At 44.6% G+C, this 16988-nt stretch overlaps 1 protein-coding gene across 1 annotated transcript; it reads right to left on the bottom strand.

Annotated features, from left to right (window-relative positions):
* Positions 1-5015: 5015 nt before the first annotated feature.
* VIM (vimentin) lies at positions 5016-12509 on the bottom strand. Its single transcript, XM_069458628.1, has 9 exons — positions 11817-12509; positions 11087-11147; positions 8563-8658; positions 8314-8475; positions 7796-7921; positions 7228-7448; positions 6750-6793; positions 6257-6342; positions 5016-5375 (listed from the first exon to the last, which is right to left on the bottom strand). Exons 1-9 carry the CDS (start codon positions 12377-12379, stop codon positions 5334-5336), a joined length of 1401 nt encoding a protein of 466 aa, XP_069314729.1. The 5' UTR covers positions 12380-12509; the 3' UTR covers positions 5016-5333.
* Positions 12510-16988: the final 4479 nt, after the last annotated feature.

Below are 16988 nucleotides of genomic sequence, written 5' to 3'. Positions count from 1 at the left end.
TTGACTTCAGATGACCCCAGCTCAGCTACCATCTGGCTGTAATTTCATGAATGTTCCCCAGTAAACTCTGCCCGGCTGACAGTAGTCAACCTGCAGATCCACAAATTGTTGTTTTAAGCCATTGAGTTTTGAAGTTGGATGTTTTGTAATGCCAGTAGATAACTAGAGTGCAGATCCTCTTCAACTCATAATGGCATTACCTGCCAATAAACTCATCTTCAGTCAAGGAGTGTACGGAAGGCATCTCATTTTCACACCATTGTAAAGTGGAAAAATCATAAGTCAAGCCATTGTAAGTTGGGGATGTCCCTTACATAAAAACAGTGATATCATCTGAAACACACACACCCATTCCTACCTGTCTGAAGGCATTTGAGAGCAAACCATACTGTCAGGAATAGAGATTAAGGGTTATACTCCTTGAGAGAAAGAAAGTATCCAAGGTAAAATCCACGTTCACCTGGCTTTTCCTAAGAGGGCAATTTCCAAGTGAGGGAGAGGGCTCAAACATAAATGATATTCTTACTAGGCTAAGGGGACAGAGATTCCTTCAAATTATTGGCCATCTCCTAAGCTGCACGTGTTCAGGGACAGACTCCAGGAAACCCAGCAGAAGTGGCAGCAGGGAAGCTAAAAGTTGAGCAGAGAATTAAGCTCCTGCATAGTCCTGGTGAAACAGAAGTTAGAGTTTGGCTCTGCCAAGGTGGAAGGGCTTTGATAAATGCACCCAGGTTGTGGTTGAGACCCAGAAATGCCCTATGCTAGGGCTAAGGGACCCACTTGAGAAGTAAGGACCAGTACTAACAATGGAATTAAAACAGACCAGCCCCAACAAAGGCCAAAACTAACTCTGACCAGGACCAAGGTGATCCCCTGGTACTCAATTTGCCTATAAAAAAAGAAAATTTTCCTTGTCTTTAGAGGAAGAAAATATTGTCTAGATCCTACATAAGTATCTGTTTAAGATGTTGAGCATTCAGGAGAAACTATGAGGCATGTTAAAAAAAAAAAAAAAAAAAACAGGACCATATAATCAAAAACAAAACCAGGAAACAGATAAATACAAACAAATCCCCATGTTATTCACATATTGACACTAGCAGGTAAGGACCTTTAAACCAATACGAAAATAAATAAATAAAATAATATAACTACAATTTATAGAATCAAGAAAATAAAGAAGATAGGAAAAATATTTCATATTCTGGAAAGACAGGGTCCCATGTTGAGTTGTGAACCACATCAAGACTAGAATCCACAGTCTAAACTCCAAGGACAGAACTTGACTCTCTTCCATGTTGCCTCCGGTGGAGGAGAATTGAATTAAACTGAACTGACCAGTAAGGCTGTTTTGCAACATTTGTGAAGTAAAATGCATGCCAAGCACTGTATGCGTTTTACTTCTATTCTCTGTTCTTTCTCACTAGGTTGATAAACTGTGAACGAAGGGAGGAGACTTGGCATTTGTACAGGCAGCACCTAGCACAGTGCCTGATACATACAGGAAACATGAACTTCGTAAGAGAATGGCCTTCTGGTCTTCTTGGAGTGAGGAAAAGAAAAATCTTCATCTGAGGGTACCCTGTAAAGTTCTGTTGACTGTTCCAGGGTCTTCCAAGCTGTCTGCTTGCCTCATAGGCTGCCCTAAAAAAATGCATTTGCTATATACAAGAGCTGTTTGTAGAAAGTCCCTACATGACTGCTCGAACTGCTCTCACCCTAGAGAGGGGATACAAAAATGAAGCAATTGAGCAGTCACAGCTGGCCACGGGTCTTTAAGCAGCACATTGTGCATCCGTGACTTTGCAAACCTACGGCTTTTGAAAATCTATATCAAGACCTATTGCGAGTACAGACAACGAGACTGTTTTCCAGATGTTTAACTGTGACCCTGTCCTGTTGTGGGCCAAATCCTGTCCCCACACCCAAATTTATGTGTTGAAGTCCTAATACCAGTATCTCAAAATGTGCCTGTATTTGAAGATAGGGTTTTTAAAGAGGTAATTAAGGTAAGATGAGGTCACATGGGTGGGCCCTAATCCAATATGCTGGTGTCCTTCCACTAAGAGATGAGGACACAGACAACACAGACTGAGGGGTGACCATGTGAGGACACAAAGGCCTGCAAGACAAATGGAGAGGCTCAGAAGCCTTGATCTTGGACTTCTAGCCTCCACAACTGTGAGACAATCAATGTCTGTTGTTCAAACCACCCCGTATGCAATATTTTGTTATGGCAGCTCTAGCAGACTGGTGCAGACCCATCATTTAGCTGAAGGCTGGCAGGTTGGAAAGGTAGCCTTTTTGTGGACATGGTGTCTGCTTAGGATGGAGTTGTCTTAGCCTGTTTGGGCTGCTATAACAAAATGTCTTACCCTGGGTGGTTTATAACAACAGAAACTTATCTCTTACAGTTCCAAAGGCCGGGAAGTCCATGATCAAGGCACCCGCAGATTTGGTGTCTGGTGAGGGCCCACTTCCCAGTTCCTACATGGGGCCTTTTTGATGTGTCATCCCATGGTGGATGGGGCAAATAAGCTCCCTTGTGCCTCTTTTATAAGGTCACTAATCTCTTCCATGAGGGCTCCACCCTCCTGACCTAATCACCTCCTGAAGCCCCTACCTCCTAATACCGTCACATTAGGGGTTAGGGTTCAACATGATTTTGGGAGGACACCAGCATTCAGACCATAGCTGGAGTGGAAGGTGGGCTTCCCTCTCTCTCCGCCACCAGTACACATACACACACACACACACACACACACACACACACATATGCACACACTCTCTTAGTCTCATAGACTTGGAAAAGAGATTTTGTTTTCTTAGCACCTTTGTTAGAGGCTGATTGTGGGAAGGTAGATCACTACATTTTAGGTGAAAATCAGACATTTGTCTCATTCACTGGCAGCCTCTTCCATCTGTCACTACTGTGAGAAAACTTTGCAGGACTTCATATTCATGTCCTTTCCATGGATTTTGCTGTCCCCCTAGATAACTTTTTTCAGACTTGCTCTTTATGTCATCATTACCTTCTCTCCCACCCCCTACGTTTTTCCTGTCTCCTTTAATCTTGGATTAATGCTGTACATAAAAGAACCCAGCATTAATCTCCATTGCACCATAGGTGGTGAGAGCACAGTTTCTTTTTATGAGTATTTCCAAGTGGAAGATAAGGAAAATGCTAGCAGTATAATTAAAGATAAAAATAAAAGAAGACTTAAATAGATTTGAATTCCTATGAGACAGGCCCCTGTGTAGCATTTCATTAAGGTCTAATTTCTGACAGGCACAGATAAGAGGAGGCCAGTTCCTCTCCTTCATTTCTGGGATGCGATTTTAGAAAGAGCGGGAAGGGATTTTTAAAGGTAGGGAGCTCCCAGGTCTCAGCAGGCATGAGCAGAACTCCTTGTGGTTCTGGCTCCTTTCTCCCTGGAAACAAAATAAAACAAAACAAAACTGTGGCTTTTTAATTTTTTTTTAAATAATAAAGCATCATTTGTGTGAAGAAAACCAACCTGGGCTTGAGGTCTTCCCTGGATGAAACTCATAAGCCAAAGTTGGGATAAACTTGGAAGAAGAGACAGGGGAGGGGATAACAGTGATGAGAATGACTAAAGAACAGAAAATGAAATCAAAAATAAAATAGAAAAAGTTTCTGAAGGGCCCAAACACGTGGATGTTTACACTGGTGATACTAATCATGCCATTGAAAAGATCAGTTGTTCCAATATGGCAGGTGGGGAGCAGGCACTCTCAGGAATTGCACGATGATACCCTTTCCTATAAGACTATGATAAGGGTAGACTGGCCAGATACAATCCATTGTCCAAACTGGAATATTAATAATTGTGCTGATACAACAGGCGTGAACCAGGACTGTCTCAGGCAAATTGGGTTGTAAAGTCACCCCAGCTAGGGAACACTCCAGCGGCCAGTCCTGTCTTGACTCAGGCAGTGTCCCTTGTAACTATAACGATGAAAGTCACAGCTAATGTTTCTGCGAATACGCAGAGCTGAGCGTGAACTATCTTACTTATTCCTCTCAGCAGCTCTAGAGAGAGGTAGATGCAAACCGACATTGTTCCTGGAGCAGAGACAATAATAACACAGGAACTGGGGACTTAAGAGGCGGCCAGGAATGTACTGGAAGGAGTTTCACTGGAGAACACACACTGCCGACCATTGCAACTCTATTGCTTCCAGGCGATATTCTCGCTGATCTATTTATCTATTTATCTGTTTATCTAAATCCTGTCCAGCCTCCAGGGCCCGCTCACAAGGCTGCCTGTAGGAAGCTTTCCATGACTACACCACTTCAATGTCATTGCTTGGAATCCTTTTTATACTTGCAGTTAGCGCCACCTGATCCCCAGGGGAGTCCCACATAATAATCTTATCTTCCCAGATGAAAAGGTAGGGATTTTTCTTTATCTTGTGTCTAATGCCATTCTCCAAACACAAAGGTCTTCTACAGATGGATGGATATAGGGATAGATATCACTTACAGGTATACACACGAAAAGGCAGGTCAGTTTCACGTATTAAAACTTGGTGAACTTGTCCCACTTCTTGCTAGTGGAAGCTGAACCCCTATATCTTGGCCATGGCTCTATGCTTTATCTCCTATAGTGCAATTTGTGCTATTCATGTGCTGCATGTACTAAAAAAAAAGTTTCCATTCCTTATATTTTTTTAATTTTTAAGTTTAGAAAGTCTATCGTTAGAATCAAAAAATCACACATGGGCATGAACCCAGCTGAACTCTTTCTATAAAAGACTATCCTCATTTTTGTAGTTATTTTATTATATATCATCTATTTTGTAAATTTAAAAAATAATTAAAAAGAAATGAGGGCTATCTAACATGACAAAATGAGAACCTGTATCTCAAGCATAAATAACCTGAATTTATCACGTTAACCGAGACATGATTTTCTTGACAAATTAACCAACAGGATCAAATAGAGAATTATTCAGATATTATCAAATAAGTACACGCCAAAAGAGTTTTACCAAAGATTTATTGAAGCAGAAAAACAAGTTGATTGGATATTTGCTGGAGAAAAAAAAGCAGTTTTAATGATATTCAAAAATACTTTTTAAAAAGTATTCTAGCACAAGACTTCTTCATAAACTAGATTATGGTGTAAACTTTTTTTCTAAATCTTTTAGGAGTATCGGTGGTTAAGAACTAGAGCTTATTTCTACTCCAAATCTATCTTGCGCTTTTGAAAAACTGCAGAAAGGCACTTGGAAGATGTTCCTTGAAGATATGGATTTCTTTTTTATTCTTGCTGGTAATATATTGCTGCACTGAGTGTGTGAGGTTTTCATTCAAGATCATCGTGATGCTGAGAAGTTTCATTGATAACCTGTTAAAAAATAAAACTCAAATCAAATATAATACTACATACTAAAGATTAAATTATCCCATAAATCATGGCAAAGAAAAATCCTACTAACCATATAATTTATTGTGCGAGTTGGAAGGTTTTGTTGGTTCTGCAAGGGCTACAGCTAGGAGGGATTGATACGTATGCAAAACACTTGTTCTTAGCCAAAAGGCCAAGAAACTACCTATACAAGACAATCTTCACCTACAGGCAATGTCAGCATCCAAGAGAATGTTGTGACTTGCAAAAAGAAAACTTCTTAAAAAACTGGGTTTATGAAGGATGCCATAATAATCCTATGAATCAACATTTAAAAGCAATTAACTCATATTAAAATGTACAGCAGTACATTTCAAATTTATGTGCAAGGGAAGGTTTCATGAAGATTATAATAAATTGCAACCATTTCTTTCCTGGAGCAGAGAGGTAACAAGGAACTAATTGATCATACGGCACATCCTTGTACTATATAGACAGGCTTAAGGGTCTCTGGATCACAAGCATGGAGGTCAGAGAAGGCCATAAGTCCATGATCAAAACATTTCTGATATTGAGGTAGTCTAGGAAGTAACTTAAGGAAGCTTTACTCCCATTTCAATTGAGCACCATAGCAAATCCTAAACTCATTTGGGAGATCAGGAAGAAGATGGCCATCTCGCCTTCACATCCAGGAGCCAAATAATTAGCTGGCTGTGTGTAGTGCTGGGGGAAGCAGCCTATTCCTGTTTTAGTAGGCATGAGTGAAACCTGAACCTCTCAAATTACCTAGCTGTATCTGAGATGCAGATGTATTGATTTAAAATCAACACCTATCAATGCCTGTCTTAGGTTACTCCATTTTTGATGTAAAAGATACCAACCTGTCCATCTCTAGTTTCAACCGTCTTAATCAGAAGGGTCCTTTTGGAGTGGGTGTCAACCAGAGGGAGTGAATCCAGATTAGTTTCTGAATAAATAAACAGGTCAAAAATGAATAAAAATGAAATTTTTTTTTAAAAAACCAAGTAACCATTTTACTCAATTATGATTTTTTTTTTTTTTTTTTTTTTGGCAATTGCTCAAAGTGCTACTTTCAAAAGAATTCTAGAGTATTTTCTGTTTGCAAACACAGGGCCTGACACACTTGAGCATCTGGATGAGATAGTACTTCTAGTAGGAAGAAATAAAATGGAGTTTACATTTAACTCAATGCATAGAATGCAAGAGAGTACTTGGGTTTGAAAATTACAGATGCTTTATAGAATTTTCTCTCATATGGCATTTTTCAGGTATCATAAAAACATGAGTGCTTTACCCTAAACACCATGGTTAAAATCCACCAAAATTTTTCATAAAGGGAAATATAATGCTTACCTCTCAGGTTCAGGGAGGAAAAGTTTGGAAGAGGCAGAGAAATCCTATAAACAAAAAAACAGTAAAATTGTTGGAAAACAACTTCAACTACAAGGAACAAATATATACACTCCTTGTTTTCATCACCTAAGAAAAGTTACTCTTATTCATACATTAGGGATGTGAGCAGAAGCTTTACCCATGATTGGTCTCATTAGCATATTTATTTTACTACAAGCATGAACGGAGGGGCATTGTAGAATGAGAAGAATATAGGCTTTGGCAGAGTTATGGGTTCAAATCCCAGCTCTGCTACTGATTAACTCTAACTAGGGCAAGTCACTCTCTTTGAACCTAAATTCCTCACCTATGAAGAGTGGAAAGTAGCTACCTTGAAGAAATATTCTAAAGACCAATGAGGCAGTACACATGAAGCAAGTGGCATGGTACCTAGCACGCGGTGGCTATTAATTCATGCATGCAAATGTGGGTTCCGTACCTGCTCTCCTCGCCTTCCAGCAGCTTCCTGTAGGTGGCAATCTCAATGTCAAGAGCCATCTTAACATTGAGCAGGTCTTGGTATTCACGAAGGTGACGAGCCATCTCTTCCTTCATGTTCTGAATCTCATCCTGCAGGCGGCCAATAGTGTCTTGGTAGTTAGCAGCTTCGACAGCAAAGTTCTCTTCCATTTCACGCATCTGGCGTTCCAGGGACTCGTTCTGCAGGAGGTGAGAAAGGCTGCCCATGTTATTTTCCAGAAAACCCCAGCAACTCCCAGAACCGTTTACAAACCATTTGCAACAATTTCCCTTCAGTGGCAAATGGTGACTACTCTAATTTTCAGTGGAGAATACAAGTGCTAAGTCCTTCTTATAAGAAGCAAATGATACATGCAAGCTAAGACCTTCGAGGTCTCTATCAAGTGCTTTTTGAGCCTGTCTTGATAATTCATTTTCTTTGCCTTAAAATAGAAATCTCACTTGACATTTTGTTCAGGTATCGCCATTCACTTGGTGAATAGAATGGGTCATTACTTTGCCTCTTTTCCTGCAGGGTTGGTACTCACAGTTCCTTTAAGAGCATCCACTTCGCAGGTGAGGGACTGCACCTGTCTCCGGTACTCATTGGACTCCTGCTTCGCTTGGCGCAAGGCATCGTTGTTCCGGTTAGCAGCCTCGGAGAGGTCAGCAAACTGTCGGGAAGAAATTAGAAATGTAGTTTGCCCACGTTTAAGTCTTGTGACTCTCTGAGGAAAGGAAATCATGATTTCCACTGAATGTCTTCCGGAATAGGTCTAAATTTCTGCCAGAGAAACAGCAGTGGAATACTGACATTGATATTTTCTGAGAATTCACTCTCTCCTGGGCTCATTAAATATGGTGGAGGGCAGAGATGGGGTGTTGGAGTTTACTTGGACGTAGGGCTAGTGGAAAGGGAGTCTGCTGTTCTAAAAGAGAGGATGTGAACTAGAAGTTAAAGCCAGCTTTGGACTGGAGCTAGAAGATACTTGGGAATCACAGACAGGTGTGGTGTTTTCAGAACAATGCTTTTATTTTATTCGAGCCACACTAACTTGTTTCATACCTTGGACTTGTACCACTCTTCTGCCTCCTGAAGGTTCTTGGCTGCCACGCTTTCATACTGCTGACGTACGTCACGCAGGGCAGCCGTGAGGTCAGGCTTGGAAACATCCACATCGATTTGGACATGTTGTTCCTGAATCTGGGCCTGTAGCTCTTGGATTTCCTAAAGAAAGAACACACAGAAGGTCAGCAAAGCCAGGTAGGGAAACAACTTCACCCTCGTGCATTCATTAGAAGTTACTCCACTAACCTCGTCGTGTAGTTTCTTCAAAAAGGCAATCTCTTCTTGCAAGGATTCCACTTTGCGTTCAAGGTCAAGACGTGCCAAAGACGCATTGTCAACATCCTGTTTTGAAAAGAGAAAAGATAGGACATGGAAGATGAGAAGGTCTAAGGCTTATCTCATTTACTCATTGTAAATGAACCATCTGAACCTAGTCTCTTTACAATAGAAAAGGTGTTTAAAAGTCATTTAGTGCTATAGTATACTATGCTTTCTTCTCTTCACTAATGCATTTGAATTGTGATCCATTGCGTGTACTTAAGGTGGCACTCAGACAATTTAAAATTAAATAAATGTCCACAAACACGGTAAACTGCACTCCATCATTACTGAATCCACGTTTTACCAGTGACATTTAATTTTTTTTTTTTTAAATCTAGAAAATCAATGCCCCAGCATTTTAAAGATTTGTTTTGTAAATTTCATGGACTAACACAAAGATGGGGTTTGGGCCAGATCTCACAACTTCGTGTACTCCTCAGTACAGGGAGAACAGAAACTTGTGCTTCAAAAGTTTTAGCTGTTTTTTCTGTACTCAAATCTTCTGAAACTTGTCCTTAGGCTCCAAAGCAAGTATGTAGTTATCTGGCATCCAGGTTACAAGGCTAGATTTATATCAAGTAGCAATCTGATATTGCAATTCAGGGTATGCGCTGCCACAGATGCAGTTCAGGAAAATAAGGAACGGAAATGCAATTCCGTATTGTATTTGCTTTGCTTTCTCTGGGGCACTGTTCTCCTGACACTCTCCTGACTCAGCCTAGAAGGGTGTGTCTATCTTTTTCACTTGCCACCGTGTCAGTTCAGTTACTTGGCCTGTTTCAGAATGACTGGCCAAAGCACCTGCAGATAATAAACTTATATGTAGAATTCTTTCTAATCTAGCTATCCCTCTCTATTTCCACCATTTGCAAAGTGCTACATTCCAAATCAGGATATCGTAATCTTGCAACTAAGATTTTATTTTCCCGCAAGGGAATGCCATGAGGATTTCTTATGCTGTAAGAAATTATATTTGAAGTACAGTTTATAGTCTTACAGTATTTAACTGTTAAGACTCTTCGACCACCTTCATGGAAAAGTGAATGGGGAGTGGATAATATAAAAACCAGGCTTGAGGAAAACATTCATTTTTGCATGTTAAGCCCTAAAAAAGATATTTTTCTGACTTCTAAAAGAAAGCTCCATGTGGCAAGCTGTTATATTGAAGGGATTGAGGAATTTTACTGAATTCCTAAAAAAAAGGATCTTTTATATTAATTTTGCTTTATATTAACTCACTGCTCTGCAGAAAACATTACACGTGTAATAATCACAAATGCTCAAGGGCTAAAATGAACCATACATAGCTGTGTTTAAATTAATTTGGTGCATGTATTTCAACTTCAAAATGTTATCCTAGACTCTTCATCTGAGAGTGCATTGCAGCTAATAGCAGTGTATGTTCCAGGAAATAAAACTATAAACTGTATTGGAAATCATCCTGCTTTTGCATTCCAATTTTAAGTTAAAAATCCTTTTAAGTCCTTCTAACTTTGGAGTAAAAACCCTTTACTTAAAATTCCATTTTTCAGCCTTAGGTTTATTTTTTTTTTTTTTAATTTATGGAGAGAGTGCCAAAGAATACAAGAAAGGCCTCTCAAAATGTGAGGTATGTCTGTAGCTTTAAGAACTTTTCACATCACACACTTCACAAGTCTGGACCAGATATTAGATAACGGATGTTAGCAAATACTTGGGTCCAATTAGAACCGTGCTTGCATCATTACATATCCAATAAGAATGTAGCCTGTTGCAAAGCTTCTCTGGGAACACAAAGGCTCCTATTCTTTCTGTCCAGAGCCACCCCACTTGCCAGAATGTCTGTATCTACATTCCATAGTGAAGCCCATAGAAACCATTAATACCCTTCAGCAGAGGGGACAGATGGCTCCTTTTCACCCTTATTAAATCACAAAATAGTTGTGCATAGTGATACTTTCATCTAACTTTAATGCCACAGTGGAACTTGCAGAGAAGAAAAGAAACTTGCTGGCTTAATTCCAGAATTCCAGTTCAACTAAGTTTCTTATCCTCCAACATGTTTTACATTTTAAACTACAGGGCAGAACTGTGCTTTTTGGTGGCCTTGTAAAAATTAGACTACTTGCACAAACCACAATCTAAATCAAACTGTAACTGTTCGAAATCAGAATGTCAGTGTGTTGCAAAAATGAGTCGGGGAAAACATTTTTTTTTTTTTAAATCTTGAAACAAAGTAAAAAGACTTTCTTTCTGTCCTAAGGAACAGTTTAAATCATTCAAGGTTTGTATTTTTTTTTTTTTTTTAATTAAGAGCAGCTCCAATCCGTGGACTCTCCGCCACTAGGGGGCTTTATGCACTGCCGTGAAGTTTTGAACTTTTTAGACGTGGGTTAAGTAACTTTTAGAATTGCCCGTGGGTTGGTTGGGTGGGGTCCGGCGGCTGCGAGTGGGAAGAGAGAGTACAAACCTGTCTGAAAGATTGCAGGGTGCTCTCGGCTTCCTCTCTCTGAAGCATCTCCTCCTGCAATCTGAAGCAGTTGCAAGTTAACCAAAGGGGAACCGGGAAACCGCCAGGGGCGGGGCGGCCACACCCAACCACCACGTCGCCGCGCCGCGCGACAACACCCGCCGCGCCACCTCCGCGGGCACCCAGTTCCCGCGGCTTGCGGACCTGCTGCCCTCGGCAGGTTTTAGCGGGACCTCGGGAACAGAGTAGAAAAACGATCACAGTCCCCGCACAGACCTGCCAGGAGAACCCCGCCCACCCCCCGCCCCCGGGGAGCCTCTGCCGTCCCTTTGTCTCGCTTCCTCTGCGGCGGTCCCCTCCTTCCTCCTCCCTCCCGGGGCCTGGCAGCCCGCCAGAAGGGGCCAGGAAACTTTCTGAAAGTTTAGGGGAATCGCTCTCATTGTGACAAAGGGACTTCAACTGAAGACAAAGTTGTAGTTTTAAGAAATCTGTAACTTGCAACGGAGCGTTCTTGGGCAATATGTGGCGGCGCAGAGGAAACGCTAACTGCAAAGTCTGGGTTCTGGGCGGGGCTGTGCCTTCGCAGCAGCAGCCCCGCTCCCCGCTGTCCCCCAGGCAACTGCCACCAGGGCCACATCCCCAAGGGCGTGGCAGCCGCTCGCAGGGGTGCCCCTCTCCCTCTCCTTCCCGCCCTCCCGAGGCCCCGCGAGTTGCGTGGGCACCGCCTTACTTCTCCCGGAGCCGCAGGATGTCCTCGGCCAGGTTGTCGCGCTCCACCTCGACGCGGGCCTTGTCGTTGGTGAGCTGGTCCACCTGCCGGCGCAGCTCCCGCATCTCCTCCTCGTAGAGGTCCCCCAGGCGCGACTTGCCCTGGCCCTTGAGCTGCTCGAGCTCGGCCAGGAGGATCTTGTTCTGCTGCTCCAGGAAGCGCACCTTGTCGATGTAGTTGGCGAAGCGGTCATTCAGCTCCTGCAGCTCCACCTTCTCGTTGGTGCGGGTGTTCTTGAACTCGGTGTTGATGGCGTCGGCCAGCGAGAAGTCCACCGAGTCCTGCAGCAGCCGCACGCCCGGCACGCTGCTCCGCAGGCGCACGGCCGAGGAGCGCGTGACATACGCGCCGCCCGGGGACGAGGCGTAGAGGGTGCGGCTGGTGCTGGGGCGCAGCGCGCTGCCCAGACTGTAGGTGCGGGTGGTCGAGGTCACGTAGCTCCGGTTGGAGCTCGGCCGGCTCGCGGTGCCGGGGCCACCGAACATCCTACGGTAGGAGGACGAGGACACGGACCTGGTGGACATGGCTGCGGAGGGTGGCGGTGGGCTGGGCAGCTGCGGTGGGGAGCACTGGCTCCGGGAGGTGAGGCGAGCGAGGGCGCGGCGGGTGTGGGCGGTGGGAGCGCTGCTGCGTCTCTGGCGCGGGGACCCCGGAGCGAGAGTGGCAGAGGACCGGACCCCGCCGAGGGCTGTGTTTTTATAACCGGGGAAAGAAAGAGGGTCCCCTCCCACTGCCATCCCAGCCGCGGAGCGCGCCAGCCAATGGGGACCCGGCGAGAAGCGGGGAGGGTGGGCGGGGGTTTGGGGCGTGGGCGCTCTCGAGTCTTCCTACTCGGCGGCCCGGGACTGGGCATGGTCCCGTTACTTCTTGGGCTGGGCTGGGGCTTGCAGGGGCTTTCCTGACGATGGCCGGGGCTCTGCTCACGCCTGGGTGCTGGAAAAGGCGGGGTCGCGCGGTGGTGGGGGGACCCTCCCGGGCTGGACCGTAGGGGTCCTAGGCACCGAGCCAAAGGGGCGTGTGGGAGGGGCGCGCGGCGGCCACCGAGCTGTGGTCAGCTGGGAGCCGGGGAAGGGGAGGGAACCCGCGGGCAAAGGAGTGGGAAGAGGGGGAGTGAGGGATTCAGCAGGATCGGAAGGCGCCGAGGAAGAAACAAAGAGCGCCTGAGATTGGAGCGCAGGGTGGGGTCGCACACAGCGGGGGACGCAGGGCTCGGGCCCCGCACAGCCTCGTGCACCGCCCGCTTTGAAAGTGGGGCTGCTTCGGCCCGCGCCTCTTTTTGGCGGCTTATCTTGGGGTGGGCGAGGGGTGGTTCTGTTTAGGGACCTAACGGACTCAGTCCAGCTTCGGACGGCTGGAGCTGCGACGAGGCAGCCTAGGAAAGCCCGAGGGAGAGGGGTGGGGTCTCTGAGTCACCAGCGGTGACTCACGGCGCCCGGCTGCCCCGCCGAGGTTGAGGGCTCTTAGCGGTTCGGGGGAAACCGTTAGACGAGATTGACTCGAGTGTGCGCGGGCTCTGCGCGCAGTTTGTTCTAAGGCTCACCAATTTAGAGCTGGGCTGAAGCTTTGATGTGCGCGGTCCAGCGTTGGGTAGACGAGAGCGCCCCTAAGTTCTTATGGAATCGCCAAAGCCTGGCTTTGCCCCAGTGCGCCAACTTCTCATTAGCAAGAAACTTCTGCAGACCCTGGAGAGCCGCCAAACGCGGGCCTCCGGGATCACGAATTCACTCCGGGAAAAGTTTTTTTTTTTTTTTTTTTTTGCAGAGTTCCCTCCCACCCTTCCCTCCGGTCTCCTCGGCTCTTCCCCCTCTCCTCCCCGCCCCCCATGTAACCACACCCGACTTTTTAGCAAGATCTGAAAGTTCTAGGTGAAAGAGGAAACTCAACGTCTGTAGTTTCAAAATCACATTCGGTGATCACTGGTTTTTCAACTAGTGGGAGTCATTAAAGGTATAACTGAGCCAATTAAAGAATTAATTAGGTGATGCTTAAAAAACCCCAATTTGATTAATGAGTTCAAATGAAAGGCGATTACATAACGCAAATGACGGGAATGTTTGGAGGAAATAGATTTATGTGTGAATTTTGGGACAGCGACGCACGGTGCAGGATTCTGGTGACTTGTCGAGGGGAATGTCACAGGTCCTGTTTTGCAGAAGAATTCGTGCAATTGGCCTTGGAATGAGAGGGAGAAAACTGTCCACAGAGCAAAAAACTTCGGGTCCAGGACACGGAGAGAGGGAATGTTCAGATTGGGCCACTTTAACCTTTCCAGGGAAATCACTCAGCTCAAGGGCGATTGTTTCAATATTATTATAGTAACATATTGAAACAATATGAGTAGTTATTCCCCAAGGGAGATGAAGAAAGGAAAGGCGAATCCGTCTTGTGATTAAGTAGCACTTGAAAAAGCTCAGGTTTTTTGAGTATTTAGAAGATTTATGGGATACTGAAAGGATTGTCTGCAGAACGACTGTAAAATTGATTCTGCAGTGGTTAAACAGGAGGAAAAAAGTCTTTCTCTTTCTCTTTTCTGAGGGGGAGGCGTGGGGGGCCAGGGGTACAGGAGGCTACCAGGCATTTGAGAAAAATAGAATCAAGTGAAGGATTTAGTCCAGCTTCTTTGGACAAGCCTCTTTCAGGCAATATTTTGTTTACCTCATCTGCGTGAGGTTTGGCAAACCATGGCATTGCCAAGGTGGAGCTGCAGGACCCTCTACTGTCCCCCAGCTCTCCTGCTGTGACTTTATTTTCTCATTCCCTGGGAGGCTGAGGGTCATTCCCCAAGAGCATTCCTGGGGCTTGCCGCCCTGGAGGACTAGCCTGTGCTCCACGCCATTACCTTCTTGTTCTCTGAGAGCCCTTTATTCAAGCCACTGCTCAGCAAACGTCACCATTGTGAGCTTGCCTGGAACGCTTAGGGTGAGAAAAGTGATCTCCCCTTGGGAGGAAGAGAGAGTGACCCTCACTCTTCCATGCAATGCGGATCCCAGGGCAATGCAGAAGCGCTGCCAGGGGACGCTTGCTGATAGTCACTTTGGAAAATGAGAGTAAGACAGCGGTGCAGTGTGGCCCCGGTTCTCTGTTGGCGCCATAGCGGATTCCCCAGGGCTGTGGTGAGGTCTCCTGGGAAGGGGCCTGGCCCTCCTCACCATCTGAGGGGTAGGCCTTCCTCCTAACCTGTCTTCGTTCTGTAGTGTCCGGGCTGTGATAGGCTGCTCTCTTGCCACAGCTAATATAGTTGCTTGATATTTACAAAATATGTTTAAAAAAATGTATGCACTACACACACACACACACACACACACACACGTATCCATATACAGTATTCACAGTGTCCTTCCTATTAGAAATCGCCATAGTTCAGAGTGGACTACAAGAAAAGCTGCAAAAACACTTCTACCCATTCTCATGAAATGCATGAGGCTTAAGAATTCATTTCATTCTGAGTTAAGATATGCAGTGCCGAGACAAATGGGCAAGAGCCGTCAGTGAGAGAAATCAGTATGTCTAGACTCACATCCTTGTGTATGATAACTCACCCTGCTACCTATGTTCCTAGGTGCCTTTTAGAAGTAACCAGTATACAGACATAGCCTTCTCGGTTTTCATATTTATTTTTCGATTGCTATGACAACCTGTCTCAGAAGTATTTTTAAGTGCTAGACTAGGACACGGCTTTAAACCACTGCATGATGCAAGTTGTGTATTAATAAAGACGTGGTGGTACGATTTGTAGGCCAGGCGTAAACATGACCACATCTAAAGTACTAACAGCGATTTTGGAATTTGCAAGCTGTGGTGATGTCAGTTGCATTGGGTGACTTGAACTGACAGACCAGCCAACCGTGTGGACAGGAGCTTAGTGGCCTATGGAGGCTTTGGGAAAGCTGGCCGGCAGGAGGTCACCCCAAGAGGACAGCTGCTCACAGGACTGTCTGGGTAGAATGTTAGAAATGACAAGGTGGAAGAAGTGAGAGGGTGAAAACCACAGCAAAACTTAAAAGGCGTGGAAATAGAGATAACAATAAATGATATAATGAGTGCTTTAATTTTTGTGCCTAGTAAATGACAGGCACTGTGTGTCCATTTAACTTAATGGTCTCACAGCATCCTGCAAGATAGACTCGATCATCCATTTCACAAATGAGACTAAGACTAAAGTTGACAATCTCCTCGTGGTTGTATAACTAGCAGATGAAGAAGGAAGGGGGCAAGAATTTGGGTTGAGGCCTTTCTCATTCTAAATGCACTTGTCTTTTCTCTTTGCTTTGATGATGAAATTCTGCTTACTATCCACCAGTTCAATTCACACATAGTATTTCGGGACCAACTGTGTTCCAGGAACTGAAGGAGGCAGGATGATTAACATGGATCTTTCCATGAAGGAGCAGATTCCTAGAGGAATTTGGCAGACACCTAGAATATCATATTTTATGTTATTCAAATGATCCATAATACATAAGAAGGGAGATTCGTTTTCATCTGCACTCTAAAGCCTTGCTTTTATTTGTGAGTTAAATATTTCCACCCAGTCTCCATTCTTGTCTTTTCAGAAGCATCACGTGCAAAATTGGGTTTAGCTCTTCTCTCGCTCTAAAACCCACCAACCACAGCAGCTTCCCTTCCTAATTTCCCTTTCTATTCAGGGCAACACAGCAAAGTGACAAGATTGGACACTTTCATCATTGCCACTTCCTTACTCTTGGATCCCTCAGATCCAATGGGTGTCACGTACCATTGCTTGCCAGATTTGCTCCTGTTAATGTTGCTGCCAGTCACTTCCAAGCCATTTCATACATCATCGCTGCAATACTGCAGTTGGCTTCCGTTCCTTTGGGCTTTCCTTTCTCCCACCAGTGCATCTGTCTTTCAGCTGTACCCCCTTCTCTTAAAAACTTTGTTCTTAAGACTCCCCAAATTCTCTCCAAAGAGAATTGCTCACCCCATCACTAGAATGTAAGCTTCATGAGTATAGGGATTGGTCTCTCTTTCATTCACCATTCAATCTCCAACCGACAGAGAAGAGGCAGGCACATTTGTTGAATGTACAAATTAATTATGAGTAGTTCACAAAAGGAAAGAAGGGGAAGTGTGACTAATATTTACTGGTGCTTATGATGTTTAAGCACTGTG

This window comes from Eulemur rufifrons, chromosome 25 (genome assembly GCF_041146395.1).
Source record: "Eulemur rufifrons isolate Redbay chromosome 25, OSU_ERuf_1, whole genome shotgun sequence".
Lineage (NCBI taxonomy): Eukaryota > Metazoa > Chordata > Mammalia > Primates > Lemuridae > Eulemur > Eulemur rufifrons.
The sequence above is the reverse complement of the archived record's forward strand: the minus strand, read 5'-3'. Positions and strand labels throughout refer to the sequence as shown.